Source organism: Triticum urartu, chromosome 5 (assembly GCF_003073215.2).
Source record: "Triticum urartu cultivar G1812 chromosome 5, Tu2.1, whole genome shotgun sequence".
NCBI classification, from domain to species: domain Eukaryota; kingdom Viridiplantae; phylum Streptophyta; class Magnoliopsida; order Poales; family Poaceae; genus Triticum; species Triticum urartu.
The window spans coordinates 517772670-517789863 of record NC_053026.1 but is presented as its reverse complement, the minus strand read 5'-3'; the positions used below and the strand labels follow the sequence as shown (position 1 = coordinate 517789863).

General features: G+C 49.3%; 1 protein-coding gene across 4 annotated transcripts in view; it reads right to left on the bottom strand.

Annotated features, from left to right (window-relative positions):
- Positions 1-16281, bottom strand: part of LOC125510283 (auxin-responsive protein SAUR36-like) — a 28843-nt gene extending 12562 nt beyond the window's left edge. Inside the window, exons 1-5 of one of the 4 annotated variants that reach the window (XM_048675427.1) lie at positions 15151-16281; positions 14999-15047; positions 13446-14353; positions 13181-13369; positions 12641-12717 (exon numbers count right to left, since the gene is read on the bottom strand). In XM_048675427.1, coding sequence (XP_048531384.1) covers positions 14239-14353; positions 14999-15047; positions 15151-16219 — 1233 coding nt within the window. In that variant the 5' untranslated portion in view covers positions 16220-16281 and the 3' untranslated portion in view covers positions 12641-12717; positions 13181-13369; positions 13446-14238. Of the gene's footprint in view, positions 1-10737; positions 12353-12640; positions 12718-13180; positions 13370-13445; positions 14354-14998 lie in introns of those variants that run through there. The other 3 variants (XM_048675426.1, XM_048675425.1, XM_048675428.1) reach the window with 3 other exon arrangements.
- Positions 16282-17194: the final 913 nt, after the last annotated feature.

Here is a 17194-nt window from a genome sequence, read left to right as displayed (position 1 = left end):
AAATGAGGACAAAGTGCGGGTTTCAGTTGAAGATGGTGTTTCCTTAATATATGTGTATGTAAAATTAGCACATGTTTGTTCCACACCATCAAAAAACCGAACCACTAATACATGCAAACAAAGGGTGGTGTCATTCCAAAGAGGCTCCTGGGCAGCTTCTAACCAGACTAGGAACTCTAGCCTAGTTGGCAAGCCAGCCAGATGTTTTGGACCAATCTAGAAAGATTTAGAACTACAGTCGGGGTCCACCACGTACCGATTCGCTAGAAAGGCGACTGTGAGGCGATCGCCAGGCGATTTCCTTCCAGCGCTAGGTTTAGGGTTTCGGCGGCGGGGGTGGTGTGTCTACGGTGGTGACGGGAGTGGCGACGGCGCTCCTCTCGGCACAGACCGGTGTTGTCCTCCTCGCCACGGTTCGGAGCTATGGCGGAGAAGACGAAGGAGAAAGCGGCAGGGACTCCGGCGGCAAAGGCAACCCCGGCGGCGGCTGCGACCCCGGGGAAGACGGTGAGCGGGGGATCTTCCAAGTCCCCTACGGTGTGCAAGACGCCGGATCCAACTGCGAGCCTCTCAGCGAGACTGGGAGGGATGGTACTTCTGGACAAGGAAGCGGAAGGTTTCGTCTTCGAGGAATCAGATCAGATCTTGCCTAAGAACATGAAGTGGTCGGCGGTGGGGAAGGCGTTCTCACCACGTCCGTTCAACAAGACGGTGCTGGAAAAAACTATGCAGAGGGCATGGGGTCTTCATCACGAAGCAAGATTCCGAGATATGGGCGATAACATATTCATAGTCCACTTTGGTAGCGAGGGAGATTGGAAGCATGCGATGACGAACGGACCGTGGCAGTTTGATTTCAACGTCCTGGTGCTAAAAGAGTATGAGAACAATATTAGACCCTCGGAGATGGTGTTTGACAAAGTAGATGTCTGGGTTAGAGTTACAGACTTACCACCGGGGAAGAGGACGGAGAGTTTTGGCAGAGCCCTCGGCAATTGGCTAGGGGAGGTAATCAAGGTGGATGTGGACAAGGATGGGATGGCAAGAGGAAACCAGTTATGTGTTAGGGCAAGAATCTCCATCTTTGATCCTTTGGTACGGGACTTATTCCTCAAGGCCACACCGGAGGATAAGAATAGGACGTGGTTTGATTTCCACTATGAGAAGATACCTCATTTTTGTTTTGAGTTTGGAAGGCTAGTCCACGAGGATGGGAGGTGTAACCCTCCGTTTGACAAATCTGCACAATGGGGAGGTTGGCTCAGAGCATCACCGGGGAGGAGCACTGGCTCCAAAACCGATGTGAAAGCAGGGAAACTCAATACTAGCAACAGCTTTGCCAGCTCACATTCGGAAGGAAATTCTAAGGAGTTTGGCAGCTCGGCTAGGGAGAAAGATATTCCGACCAAACGTAACTTAAAAGCTGACTTTGATAAACCAGAAAGCTCCCGCACTGGTGGGCAGCAAAAACTGGATAAGGGGGAGGTGAACAGCCCAAAGAAGGACCAATTTAGAGGAGCATGGCCGGAGGAGAGGGATCTCAGACATGAAATAGAACGCAAGAAAGAACGAGATCTAAGAGAACAACTTAAGGAGCAGCAAAGGAAGAGGGACATGGAGAGAGAGCAGCATGAGATGAGAATGCATAGGGAGTGGGAGGATGCAAATAGACAAGTTCATGAGGATTATGCCTACAAACCCCACTACCCCGTTCACAGAAGAAGAGGATATTATGTTAGGAAGCCTCGGGGTGATCAAGGGGATCATGGGAGAAGAGGAAATAGCCCCAGCGCTACACCAAATACAAGGAAGAGGAGGCCCCGACAGATGTGGGTACCAAAGGAGGCTGGAGATAAGTATGATGAAGTTGGCAATTTTGTGAGAGATGCTCGACAGAAGACAGCTTCTGTTTTTGATCGTATGGCTACGGATGATGCATCGGCGGACCCTGCCAAGGCGCGGGGCCGCCGAGAACAATGATTTTCTTAGCCTGGAACTGCCGAGGATTGGGGTTGGACTCGGCAGTTGGCGAGCTTAGGGACCTGGTTAGGTCATACAACCCAGAGGTGGTGTTTCTGTCGGAAACGAAGAAACGTGTGGGGGCAATGGAGAGATTAAAATGGAAGTTGGGTTTCAATCATGGTGTGGCGGTGGACTGTAAGGGCAAGAGTGGTGGTTTGGCGCTATGGTGGAGAGATCATGTTGATGTTACAGTGCGACCTTGGTGTCAGTATTACATCGATGCAAAGATTGTGGTTGATGAGTTTTCCTTTAGATTCACTGGAATCTATGGAGAACCATGTGTGGACAAGAGAACGAAAACGTGGGAGGTTCTTCAATATCTCAGGGCACAAGATGATCTACCTTGGTTATGCGCAGGAGATTTTAATGAAGCTTTGCGGCAAAGTGAGCATTGTTCGAGGATTGCCTGTCCGACTGCGGACTTGCGGACCTTGGTTTCTCTGGCTACCCCTTCACTTGGGATAATAAGCGAGATATGGAGGAGAACATTCAAGTTCGATTGGACCGGGCGACTTGTAATGCGAATTTTGCCCAGATGTTCCCGGCGACAGAAGTGCAGCATGTGATGACGGAAGAATCCGATCACCAAGCATTGATTATTAAGGCAGCGGCGGCACTGGCTGACTCGCGTGCCAAAGGACAGCGGCCTTTTATTTATGAGGCTGCATGGGCTCGTCATGATGGGTACGACGGGATGGTGGCCGCTGCATGGGGTGCAGCCCGCACAGCCAATCAGCAAGGTGAGCGGCTGGGGGCGACATGCAGCAGACTAAAGGAAACAACCAAGGCCATGCAAGACTAGAGTCGAAAGGTTTTTGGGTCGATTAAAAAACAGATTGGCCACCTGAAGGGGCAGCTAGTGGATGCGAAGGAACGAGCTGCTAGGACGGGTTATCGTCAGGAAGTTAAGGAAATTGAAGATCAGCTACATGAGCTCTATGAGAGAGAAGAGGTGTACCACAAGCAACGGTCGAGAGTGGACTGGCTGATGGAAGGAGATCAGGATACAAAATATTTTCAAAATCATGCTTCGCACCGCAAACGAAAGAACACGGTCAAGGCGTTGAGGAGGGACGATGGGACGAAGTGCACTGACGACGAAGGGATGCGAGCGATGGCAGCACAGTTTTATGAGCATCTCTTCGCTTCTGAAGGATCACACAACAAAGAAAACGTTCTGCAGCACATACAGGGACTGGTCATGGAGGAGATGAATGCAAAACTAGTAACACCGTTCTCTGACGAGGAGATACGCACGGCTCTTTTTCAAATGGGGCCAACTAAGGCACCTGGGCCGGATGGCCTTCCGACCATGTTTTATCAACGCCACTGGGAGTTGGTAAAGGACAATGTGTGCGCAGCGGTCAGAGAGTTCTTGGATGGGAAAGCGGCCCCCAATAGTTTTAATGACACAGTCATTGTTATGATTCCGAAGGTGAACTCACCGGAGTTACTTTCTCAGTTCCGACCCATTAGCCTTTGTAATGTGTTGTATAAGATAGCGGCGAAGGCACTGGCCAACCGCCTGAAAATGGTCCTGCCTTTCATGATCTCAGAGGAGCGGAGTGCTTTTGTGCCGGGTAGACTAATAACAGACAACGTGCTTGTAGCATATGAGTGTGTTCACGCGATCAGGAAAAGGAAGCGAAAGAGGCCTGTGTGTGTGGTCAAGTTAGATATGATGAAGGCTTACGACAGAGTTGAATGGGATTTTTTAGAGCAAATGCTTCTGAAGATTGGCTTCTCCTATCACTGGACGGAGATGGTTATGCGCTGTGTTAAATCCCCTTCGTTTTCGGTAAAGCTCAATGGGGGTTTATCCCATAGATTTAACCCATCCAGAGGACTGAGGCAGGGGGACCCCCTCTCCCGGTACCTCTTTCTTTTCTGCGTCGAGGGCTTCTCGGCTCTTCTAAAGAAGGCGCAGGAGGAGGCCGATATCAAAGGTGTGTCGTTCGGCTCAAACAGGCCAATAGTAACTCATTTACTGTTTGCTGACGACAGCGTGGTTTTTGTGGAAGGTTCTAGGGATAATTTTGAAGCACTCCGGACTATCTTGCAGCAGTATGAAGGTGCGTCCGGGCAGAAGGTGAACTTACACAAGTCAGCAATTTTCTTCGGGAAAGGAACGGATGATACTACAAAAGAAGAGCTAAAGCAAGTACTGGGCATCAAGGAGGAGGCATTGAGTGAGCGGTACTTGGGGCTACCTACGGTGGTAGGGAGCTCGAAGGACAGAACTTTCAAATATGTAAAGGAGAGAGCAAGAGGGAAAGTCTCAGGATGGAAAGGACAAGGACTTTCAAAAATGGCTAGAGAGGTGCTTGTTAAGTCCGGCCTTCAATCAACACCAACCTTTACCATGACCTGCTTCCAACTCACAAAGAAAATGTGCGGGAATCTGTCATCTATTTCGTCAAACTTCTGGTGGGGTGAAGCAAATGGGAAGAAGAAAGTCCATTGGATCGCTTGGGATAAAATGTGCACGAGAAAGCATGAGGGAGGCCTAGGGTTCCGCGACCCGGAGGCTTTCAACCAAGCCTTGCTTGCAAAGCAAGCTTGGCATCTCTTCCAGGTGCCGACCTCTTTGTGTGCGAGGGTTCTGAAAGCACGTTACTATCCAGATGGATCAATACTAAATGCAACCTGCCCGAGCGGGGGCTCTTACACATATAGGAGCATCTTACATGGGCGGAACTTGCTGCTGGATGGTCTCATATGGAGAATTGGAGACGGCTCAAACATTAAAATCCATCACGACAACTGGATCCCTAGGAAAGGTAGCTTAAAGCCACTGGGCCAAAGCTACATTCCGGGGATAGTGCGAGTTAGTGATCTATTGGAGGCGGACGGGGTATCTTGGAATGTGAATATGGTGCAGACTATGTTTGCTGCAGATGAAGCTCAGGAGATCTTGCAGATTCCTGTGGGAGGCGCCGGGATGGAAGATTACCAGGCGTGGAACTTCACCAAGAATGGGGAGTTTTCGGTGCGATTGGCCTATCATCTTCGTATGAGTCAGAATCAATCGTGAACTGGGAGGCCAGAATCCTCCTCGACGGTGGCGGACCACAAATCGTGGCTATGTTTGTGGGACACGGTGGCACCTGGGAAAGTTAAAACGCACATATGGCGAATCATAAGGAACGACATTGCTGTTGGATCAGAGCTATAGAGGAGAAAAATTAAACCGGGAGTCTTTTGCGTTGCTTGTGGAAGAGAGGAGACAATATATCACAGATTTTGGGGCTGCTACCACTCGGTTAAGTTGTGGCAGATAATGCACTCGGAAATGGGGGTGCCGGTGGCGATCCCGCCGGAGTCTTGTAGCCCTCAGGGTGCGTTGTCCAGATGGCTCATGTCATGGTTTGCTGTAGCTTCGGATGACGAACGAGCAGTCATGGTACAGAGAGTTTACGCTCTCTGGCTAGCAAGGAATAATGCCCGAGATGGACATCAGGTGGAGGAAGCGGACGCGATAGCAAGGCGAGTTCTTAACCTCATGGTGGAATGGCAGTCGATACACGGGTGCAGGAGCAAAGCCGGACAAACGAGGACGATGGAGAGGTGGAAACCACTGGAAGAAGGATGGGTCAAGGCCAATGTTGATGGTGCTACGACGAAGACGGGAGATGGAGGAGCTGGTGTGGTCCTCAGAAACCACGACGGTGCGTATATCACAAGTGCTAGCTATTCTCTCCCGAGGTGCAATGATCCAGTGAAAGCTGAACTACATGCTTGCCGTCGAGCTGCCATCTTAGCGGAAGCTCACAATATTCCACGAGTGTTCATTGAGACGGACTGCAAAGAGATTGTAGGCAAACTGGGAAGCAAAGAGAAGGATCTGTCACCGCTAGGGCCGATCGTGGAGGAGGTCAAGAAGATAATGGAGGCAAGGGAGGAGTGGAAAATTGCATGGGTAAGAAGAGAAGCTAATCGGGCTGCTCACATTTTAGCTAGGGAAGCTGTTTCTAATAATCGTTGCTTGGAGTGGCCGGTTATGCCCTCAGACTTTATTTTGCATGTAATTTCAGACGAGATCCCCAATGAGGAGCGTTGAATAATAAAAGTTTGAATTTCAAAAAAAAAGATTTAGAACTGAGGTGGATCCATTGTGGGCCATATAGAGCAACAAAACAATTGCAAAGTTGAGGGCTCCTTCTAGCCTTTGGTGCACGACGTTGTGGGTGCAAATACTTTGCGCATGTGAAGCCACATCCCCAACTCATCCAAAGTGCATCTTCCGTGGGCATCCCTGTTTTTATAATACAAACCTTTCTATAAACTCAAAGTAAAAAAGCAAATAAGCACAAGCCTGTCTTCCTTTTACCTTTTTGAATGGTGGGCTCTCCCATAACAAGTGCTTTGCTTCTCACTTTGTACTCCCTCCGTTTCTTTTTAGTCTGCATATAAGGTTTGGTCAAAGTCAAGCTTTGTAAAGTTTGACTAACTTTATATTAAAAAAATTAAACATTAACAATATGAAATCAACATTATCAGATGCACCACGAAATGTATTTTCATACTATATAGTTTTAATATTGTAGATGTTCATATTTTTTATATAAATTTGGTCAAACTTTGTGTAGTTTGACTTTGACCAAATCTTATATGCAAAGTAAAAAGAAACGGAGGGAGTAAGCACTTAAGCGTCGGGAACGGGCAAGCCAGGTGCGGGAGTGGGCGCGTGATCCGAGAGGGATGTGGCGGGACTGGGAGAGGCAGGTGGGTGGGCTGGCGCGCGATCCGAGGGGGATGCGGAGGGACCGGGCGGGGCAGGTGCGTTGGTGGACTCGCGATCCGAGGAAGATCCGGACGCGGGAGTTGGCGCAGCTGGCGCGGTGCGACCGGTGCGGGAAGCAGCGGGCGACGTGGGAGGGGATGGTTGGCGGGGCACGGAAGCTGGTGGGGGGTGGGGCCCAGGCGGGGTAGGTGGGAGGGATCCAGGAGGGAATCCGGGGCTGGGCAAGAGGTTTGCATGGGGATTTTGTGTGGTCGTGACGGTGGTGTGGTCTGGCGTGCTGCAGGTGTATGGAAAAACGGTTTCGTCGAAGATAACGTGGCGAGAGACAATGACGCGGCGTGTGGCGAGGTCAAAGCACCGGTAACCCTTGTGCTGAAGGGCATAGCCAAGGAAGACGCAGCAGGACGAGCGGGGGGCGAGTTTGTGATCCATGGTGGCGTATTGGTTCGGGAAGCATAGACATCCGAAGACACGAAGGTGGTCGTATGTGGGTGCAACACCATAGAGGAGATAATGCGGAGTGTGGGGCGCAATGACACGGGAGGGACGCTGGTTGAGGAGGTAGGTGGCCGTGTGGAGGGCTTCTACCCAAAAGGGTGGTGGGAGGTTGGCTTGAAGAAGAAGGGTGCGCATGACATCATTAGTTGTATGAATCATTCGTTCCGCTTTGCCATTTTGGGGGGAGGTATGGGGGCAGGAGAAGCGATAGGCAATGTCGTTGGAGGAGAAGAAGGCACGAAGAGATGAGTTGATAAATTCACCACCGTTGTCACACTGCATGCTTTTGATAATTACATTGAATTGGGTGTGAATAAACGTAAAAAAGCGTTGTAGGACAGTGGATGTGTTGGATTTGTTGCTGAGGGGGAAGGTCCACGAGTAATGCGTAAAATCATTAAGCACCACAAGATAGTATTGGAAACCAGAGAAGCTAACAATGGGTGATGTCCACAAATCACAATGTATTAAATCAAAAGGAGCATAAGTTTTGCTAAAGGAAGAGGGAAAAGGCAAACGGGGCTGGCGGCCAAGTTGACAAGCACTACATGGAGAGTGAGGAGCCTTATTACAATCATGAAGAAAATGTTTAGACAGGGAAGAAAATGTCTGTGCGCCGGGATGCCCAAGGCGACGATGCCACAAGTCCGAGGGGGTGGCTACGAGGAGAGCGGACACCGGTGCCGGTTTATTGCCAACGAAGGGGTAGAGATCGCCATGGCTAACGGAGATCATGAGAACTCGTCGAGTGCGAAGATCCTTCACAAGAAAACCACACGGATAAAATTCAATAGAGCAAGAATTATCTTTAGTGAATTTACGATCGAACAGAGATGAGGCTAGTGACTATGTTGGGGGAGACAAGAATGTCAGTGAGACAAAAATCATGAGGTGAGAGGGTGGTAGAGCCCGTGTCAGTGACAGGAAGATGATGCCCATTACTGATAACAATGCTAGAAGGTAAATGCAAAAATGAAGAACTCAACGAGGTCAGGTTACCTTGGGTGCCTGTCACGTGCGAGGACGCGCCACTGTCGAGATACCACTCGGGTGCTGGGGACGTGGCGTAGCCGCCGTTGCTGAAGGCGGCGTTGAGCATGGCGAGGTGGTCCCACGATGGCTGTGGGGGCTGATAGTACGGAGTGGACGGCACCGGCGAGGGCGTGAAGGCAGGGTACACCTGGGCGTGGGCGCCGGGTCGGGGCCCAAGAACACCGGCGGCGTTCGGCGGGATCCAGCCAGAGCGGGGCGTCAGGAGAGCCATCCCGTACGGGGCGAAATACCCCGTGAAGGGAGAGAACTGAGGCGCCTGCGAATCGCGCCCGGAGTGGTCACCGCGGCCACGGCCACGACCGCGCCCGCGCCCGCGTCCACGGTCACCATCGTCACCGGAGCAGTCACCGCGCCCGCGACCAGAGGGGTTGGACGGCGGATGAGGGACGTCGGGGGCGCTATCATAGGAGCGGTCGGCTGCACGATCGCCCTGCCCGCGACCACCAGAGGATCCGGCCGAGGAACTGCCGCCCGAAGAGCTGCCGCCCTCCATGGCGAACGCGGAGGTGCCTTCCTCAGCCGCGCGTTGTGCCTACGACTCCTCCGCGGGGACAACACGGGAGAGAACGGTGTCGAAGGGGATGCCCTGGTTGCCGAGGACGACGCGGATGGTGTCGAGCCGCTTGTCAAGGCCGTGAAGAAACTGCATGGTGAGATCCACCTCGGTAACGGCGTGCTCGATGTCGGCGAGGGCGTCGGTGAGGAGTTTCAGACGGCGGGCGTACTCCGACACCGAGAGATCACCCTGCTTGAGGTTGCGGTATTGGCGGTTGAGGATCATGAAGCGGGCGTCGCGATTGGCGAGGAAGAAGTCTTTGATCTTGTGCCAGAGGGCGTAGGTGGTGGTGGCGCCAACAACGTGGTCACACATGGTGTCCGAGAGAGTGGCATAGATCCATAGAACGACATGGGCGTCAAGCTCAAGGTATTGTGACGGAGCATTGGGAGGGGGAGGGTGGTCGAGGAGGTAGGAGACGCCGTAGCGAACGAGGACCATCAGAAAGAAAGTCTTCCACTTATGATAATTGTGATCGACAGGATTGAGGAGAAACTTGATGTGGTTCGTGATGTGATCACGGAAAATAGGGTGGGGAGCGGCAAGGGCCGGCGATGGCGTAGGGGAGGAGCCGGCGGTGGTGAAGAGGGGGGCAAACTGGGAGGCCGTGGCGGGGAAGGAGCCGCTGAAGAGGGTTGGAGACGTGCCGAAGACGAACAGAGGGGTGGTCGGGGCGGTAGCCAGGGAGGTGCCGGCGGCAGGCGCCAAGGAGGAAGAGGAGAGGGTGCCCGGCGATGTGGCCAAGCTCGTGGCGGCGGAGAAGGAGGAGGAGGTGTCGTCCGCGGCCATGGAGAGGTTCCTGGCGACTGATACCAAGTTGGAAAGTGTTTGTGTAATTTCCCTTGATTGATTCTGTTACACATGAGAGTATACATAGAGAGGGAGAGTATACATAGAGAGGGAGAGAGAGTCCCGAGAGTTGAGGCACGCAGTCCATGCGGGAGACCTCAGATCCTACAATCTACTTCCTCCGTTCCTAAATATTTGTCTTTCTAGAGATTTCAAATGGACTATCACATACAGATGTATGTAGACATATTTTAGAGTGTAGATTCACTCATTTTGTTCCGTATGTAGTTACTTGTTGAAATCTCTAAAAAGACAAAAATTTAGGAACGGAGGGAGTAGGATCGATACAACGTAACAGAACAACGTTACAATGTGTACAAAAATATACAACTTAACACTTTCTGCTGGACAGTGGAGTGGGATGGTTAGGCGCAGCTGCCATAGACCATCAGGGCTATGTATTCTTGTCGATTGGCAGCCGGCTGACTGTCTCGGGGAGTGTGGAGGAAGCGGAGGCGAAGGCGGTTATGGCAGGTTTGCAGTCATTGGCCACTGTCTACAATGGACCGATCGAAGTGGAGCTGGACTGCAAAACTGTTGTTGAGTACCTATACGAACAGGAGGCGTGCCTTGCCCCTTGCTATGCTGTGATTCAGGACATCAAAAACCTGCTGGCCGGATTTGCCTCGCACAAAGTGGTCTTTGTGGAAAGGAAGAGCAATGAATTGGCTCATGAGCTGGCGATCGAGGCTGACAAAACTTTACAGAAGATGCTGGCACAATATTTAGTAGATTCTGAATATGTTATATATTCAGAATCTTCAAACATGCAGCTGGCTGAAGGCGCAAAGGAAAGTGCAGAGAAAGAGCTAAAGGAATGGCTACAGCCTGCAAGTCAGGTAGGCCATCAAGAACCAAGTTACGACACTGTTTCGCAAGTTGTCTGTGCTGCATCAATTAAGATCGTCCCTTTCGCACCTAATCAAAATGTTAGGAACACGCATTCAAGTACAACCGCAAGTTCCAACTAAGCCAGCCTCTCATCTGTTAAAGAAAAACTATTGACAAGTGCAACTATATAGGCACATGGTTTCCTTCAAACTTCTTCAGTAATACTACATATTAATATGAACTATGTTAAAGGATGTGCCATATTCAGACTCTACAGAGTTCCTCTCGGACATTTCAGAAGCTAAGCTGGTAGCTAAGTACAAAGAGCAAATTTATGGCTGAGTGCCATTGATGGCACCGTGCAGCTAGCATTGTAGCTGTGGCAGTGCCCATCAATGGAGCTCAAGAACGCCCTCTCAACCTCCTCAGAGGCCTCTCTCCTGACCAGGCACAAGACGTACTCCATCACCATGGCATCGCAGGGCAGCGTGATCCTGCCTCCATCGCTGCCGCTGGTGAAGCCAAACTCCTCCTCAGACATCCTCAGGAGCTCGGTGAAGACCGTCGTCCCGAGGTACGCCAAAGGGACCTCAAACCGTTCTCCGTCGGCGGCGTACACCACACAGTGGCCCTCATCAGCAACCATAGACGGCGCTGTGCTGCAGCATTCGTCGTCGGATGTGTTTGAGGCATGCTGCCGGCGGCGGGCACCGGCTCCGGCAGGTAAAATCCGCTGGAACTTCTTGGCTAGCTGAGCAAACTTATTTGGGTGGATCATGGTAGAGTCTGATATTTTCTTGGCTGGCTAAATTTCAGTTTGGCTCTGAAAGTCTAAAGGTGTGGTGTAGATTGTGATGTTGCTTTGTACTCCCTCCGTTCCAGAATAGATGACTCAACTTTGTACTAAAGTTAGTACAAAGTTGAGTCATCTATTTTGGCACGGAGGGAGTAGATGAGATGAAGAAGTTTGTGTTGAGCAGGCCATGGATTTATTGTAGAAGGAAGAGAAGGGCTCAGGGCAGTGGGTAGTGTGTAGCTATCAGCAAGAGCGGTGGGCAGGGGACAGGGCCTTGACCCTTGAGTGCTCTCCATGCAGTGTTGTTGCAACTAGCTACAGACAATGTGATGAATGATTTTGATGAGATTTTCAAGCACCATCCATATATGAAATGTTGTTCGGTGAGAGAGCCCCATGGGGTCCTCGTGCCATCTCCCCAGAAAACCGATCACCACGGCTAGCTGTACAGGCAAGGCATCCAACCCCAGCTCGGCAAGTGCCAAACACTTGGCCCCATGGGGTCCTCATGCCATTTCCCCAGCAAACCCATCACGACGCGTGTAGGCGAGACGTGCAGGCCAAGCTCCGGCAAGTGCCAAACACTTGGCCCCAGCAGAACCTGATCTAGATCACATCATGGCACCTCCAAACCGCAGCACCACATGTAGCATTGCACATGGCATTGCCTCCTGCCCAACCATCACACACACTCCACCTTGCTTTACCCCTGAGCTATAAATCCATTGCTAAGCACCACCATTTCTTCCACAGACAAAGACATGAGGAGGAAGAGGCTCACCTTGTCATCATCAACGTCTGCGGAAGAAACCAAAGGGTCTTGTGGCACATCATGCTTGCCAGTGGCCGGCAAGGGCCGCTGCATCGTGTACACTGACGACGGCACGAGGTTCGAGCTGCCGCTTGCGTTCCTTGGCTCGACGGTCTTTGGTGAGCTCTTGAGGATGTCCCAAGAGGAGTTCGGCTTCGCAGGTGTTAGCCATCATTTTGGTGTCTGCAGCTCCTGATTACCATTTACAGAGTCATAGGGATATAGAAAAAAATAAGGAATTTTGATCTTGCAAGTGAAGAAGCAAACAAGGAAGGTGAGCAGTAGTTAGAGACACTGTTCTTTCAATGTGTATATGAAAAAAATTCAAAGATAAAATGATCGATCACAGATTTGTTGGACCTAAGCACGAAGCATTGTTGAAAACATTTCTGCACAGTTATATGATCTCATATCCAAAACTAGTACAAAGGAACATTGGCGTGGGCTGGAAAATATTCACAGATGGAGAAGGAAACTGACCTTTTGTAGAAAAGCTGCTGCGTTTTGTTCAACCAAAGATAATACTGCTGAATTATATTTGAATCAGACCAGAAAACCTGTGAATGTACAGAAACAGAGGGTACTGAGACATTTTCCTTTCAGTGTATATATATATATTAAATGAGCTCATCCACATGACCACATCTGTGTTTGGCCAAACTAAATATAACTAGTTATATCCCTGTCATGGACAATGCAAGTAAACTATTCATGATTTCAGGTCTAAGGAATGAGCCTTGCGTTGCAACTTACATTACCAGAGTCCTACTCCCTAGAGATGGACTCGAAGTCAATTGGAAAATGCAGTAGAGATACCAGGAATCGATGTCACATGCGATGCTAGAAATCATGCAGACCGTGAGATAGGGAGCTGTCAGGCAACTTGCTAGATTTGCAACAATCAAAGCACTGCTGAAGCAACCAACAAACACCTAGCATGCAGCTGCAGCTGTAAGTGCAAAGAATACACACCCAAAAGCATATGTGGTATCCCACTGTGAGGCTGGCTCTTGACCTCACCTATTCAGAGATGATTGCTCTATACCTCTGCCCACTTCAGCACCAAGAACTATAGTATGCAGTTGACTGCCCAGCCACTAGTCCACTAGCTTTGCCCCAAGTGCCATATGGCCCAGCCATATCTGATCTGAATCTCACTGCCTCCCTTCGGAGCGACTGTTGCACACACCAAATTCATGGCCTTGTCCCCTGCCAAATGCTAAGATGTTAAATCTCAGTGCTTCAACAACAGTCACAAAACAAGCACCGCTGAGCAGCAACAAACCTGAGACTAGAACCGAGAACCAGCCATGATCTTGTTTTGATGTAATAGTCCAGAACTAAATTGCATAGTGTTACATAACTTTTACTTGCTTAATGCTTCATCAGCATTAAGATGTTAGTTTTTAAGATATGCAAACAAGCTCAATTCTCTGTCTAGTTAGATCAAACGGTTACTGGTCAACTTAAGAGAGAAAATCGTCACACCTTCAGCGGCATTGTTACCCCATTTCAGATATAAAACCAATCAGAAGGAAACTGTTTACCCCATTTCAGATGTAAAACCAATCAGAAGGAAACTAACAACCATAATGGGAAAATAATGTTACAAATGACACAAGACTGAGATAATAATAAAAAGACAAGACCAACGAGAAGATAAAAAGAGTGGACCCACAACAGATAAGTACTCAAGCTAAGAAGCAAAGTGACTCAATGACACACAGTAAAATAGCAACCTCCAGAAAGATAAAGTTGTCTCTTGCCAAATAGGCATACATCTGTTACACTCGTTAGCCGTAGCTTATGACTCCAGTACTCCCTTGCTACCCTAAAAAGCTCATCTCATTGAAAGAAATACACCATGATCATTTCAAATAGGCTGATTCAACTGGCAACGAAGTAGTCATGTCATCACCTCTCTCTTTCTGCCCTTCTCTTGTAGCCAACAATGCCGGCACTTACCCTCGAGATACAATATCTCACAGTTTTCAATTCTGCAAACTAGAGACTTCTTCTCATCCTCGATAGAAAGTAGAATGCCTCTATCTCTGCAACTTTTTCCCCATCACCATTAATCAGAGCTTCTTTATATGATTGCAATGCTGTGACAAGAACAGAGTGAGTTTCTTCTGTGCCCACAGGGTCATCATCCGCAACATTGTCTCAAGTAACTTTGGTTTCCAAATCCTCCTGAGACATAAAATGACTTCAGTGTAAGTAAGGATTCAAGTGTTTGTATAGACAAATCGTAGAAGGTCATAGATTCCAATGGTATAACACAGATCTTTAGAAAAAAATAGTACGAGACAGATTTTATTGGCAACGAGTGAAGCAATGGAAGTGAAATGAGATGTGTAAAATGTAAATACATCAAGGCCTTATAGTGGTCAGGATTACAAAGCATTGTGTAGACAGTATTTTAATGGAGAGACATTCTAGCCTAAGATACTATCAGTGCACAGATATCATATAATCTGCAATGACCACATGCAAAAAAATTAAATATTGAATCCTTGTATAAAATCTGCAATTGAACACTTGTATTATGAGTTACACAACATAGTGCTACTGTGACTAGAGTAAGAATTAAGTCATTGCTCTATAACCAACTCAAAAACAATTGACCAGACTTGTACAGACTCTTTTTCTATCAATGCATCGAGACGCAAGACTTTTTGTTTTCTCACGAATAAATGCTAGCAAAACATGAAACTGAAGGCAGATTTTCACACCTATACAATAATCAATTGATCTCAAGTAACTTAAATGCATATGATGCATGGACCAAACGCCAGGGGGAGAAATTTTGCTAGTGTCTTGGAAGCATGGGCTCACCTTGTTGCATACCAAAGAAGGTGGCCACGCCATGATGTAGGGATGGACACTATGATCAAAGAACTTGTTAACCTTGTCTGTTTCCAGGCACAAGGATAGGCAGCAGCACTTGGTATACCCATCATAACAAAGATACAGGTACAGAAAATCACCTATGACCTCCGCAGGATGCACAATGACATCATGATACTCTTCTGAACACATAGAGAAATCAACAAATTCACTCAGTGCGAAAATCTTGTGCAGCATCCATTTCTCAACGCCATCACCATCGGCTCTCCGAAACCAAACAGCGAGCATTCCTTTGCTTGCAAGAAGGTGATCTATGAAAACCAAAGATAGCCTCCCATCCTTGGTCTGGCCAAGCTTAAATTCCGTGGAGCCCATATCTTGCAAGGGTGGCGGCAAATCCATTCGAGATAACTGCAGCGTCCCAGTGTCGAGGACGATTATATATGGTTGACTAAAGTGTTTCCAGTAAACTAATCTATCAAATTCATTCAGCGGCATAGCAGTGGACTTATCATCCCCAGGCTGCGGCATCGAGGTGTCCACCCACGAGAAACATTGCCACTCCCTGCTGTCCGATGAGAAGACAGAGAAGCGGGCCAGCGTCCTCCGCCGCCGCCTCCGGCGACGAACACATACCACACGGAACAACCTCCGGTCCTCTTCCGAGAAGATGATGCGGAAATCAAGATAGTAGGGGTCGCAGGCCTCCTGAGGCGGGTAGGGGAAGATATGCAGCACCTGCGTGAGGGGGTTGTAAGCAGCGATCTGGTCGGTGTTCTCGTTGTGGAGGAAGACGTAGCCGGAGCAGCAGCCGTTGAACGCCCACCTACTGTCGTCACCGTCCTCCGATAGGCGGGTGAAGAAGAAATCGGAGCCGCGGACAGCAGCGGCGAGGTCGGGGTCGGAGCGGCTTCGGAAGGGGATGAAGGCAGGGAAGGCGGTGCGGCAGGGGTCGGTGAAGTAGCCAAGGAGTTGTGGCGGGTGGAGCCCCCGGAAGCGGCGGCGGAAGGCGGGCAAACGGACGGCACGGAGGAAGGTGCGGCAGGCGAGGGCGGCGCGGACGAGGCTCGGGAGGGAGGGGAGGCGGACGAGGATCTCGCGGAGGAGGTCGTCGGTGATGGAAGTGATGGTGGTGGCGGTGACCGCTGGATCATACTTCGCCGATGCCGGCGACGGCGCCCGCGCCGGTGGCTCTACTTGGGGGGGCATGTCTGCCTAGTTCGATCTCCAGCGGCGGCGGCGCAGTTCGGCTCGGATTTTCCTTGAGAACGGGATTACGGAAGGTAACGGCAGACGCGTGGGCTGTGCGGCAAAAGGCCGGCCCACTAACTCGTCGGACGGCAAATGATTGGGTGCTGCTCATCGCATAGTTTTTGTTTTGGAGGCATGGCTACGTTTTTAGTTACTCCTCGGTGATTCTCGAAAAAAAAAGTTACTCCTTTCGTCCGGCGAAAAGTGTACATTCTTCATCGAACAGGAAAAGTATACCTAAGAGAGTCAATTAGGGCATCTTCAACAGTCGTAAGATAAGTGTTGATAAATTTGCCACATAGGACATATTGATGATGTTGCATGTAATAAATGTAGAGAGAGAGAGCAAAGTTGTATATAGATTCGCCGACAACCTTTGCACAAGCTTCAAGGTGAAATCGGTTTCCCTCCTTTCCGGTTTACAAGGCTTATCTCAAAATTTTAGGCCCTGTTTGGTTCATAAGTCCTAGGACTTTTTCTAATCCCAACTAAAAAGTCTCTAGTCCCTAAAAAGTCTCTCCCTGTTTGTTTCCAGGAACTAAAAAGTCCCTAGTCCTTCCCTAGAGGTTATTAAATGACATGTAAAAGACCATGTTACCCCTAGTATACAGAAAAATAACAACCAAACAACACCATGGGGCGGCGAGGCAATGGGTGCAGGGAGGGGCATTGTTAAAAAAGTCTCAAAAAAGACTCTCTTTGAGAGTCTTCTTCATTTAGTCCCAAAAAGCAACTTTTAGTCCCTAGTAGTCCCTCCTGTTTGGTTAAAAAGTCTCTAAGATGGACCTTTTCTATCCCTACACCAAAAAGTCCCTGTAAACAAACACCCCCTTAGTTTTTTCATTTTATAAGGCTCAGTTTGGTTGTTCTCCATCACAAGTTCAGATTTTAAAGTGCATTAAATCATTGAATGCAAGTATTAAGAGAAAATTG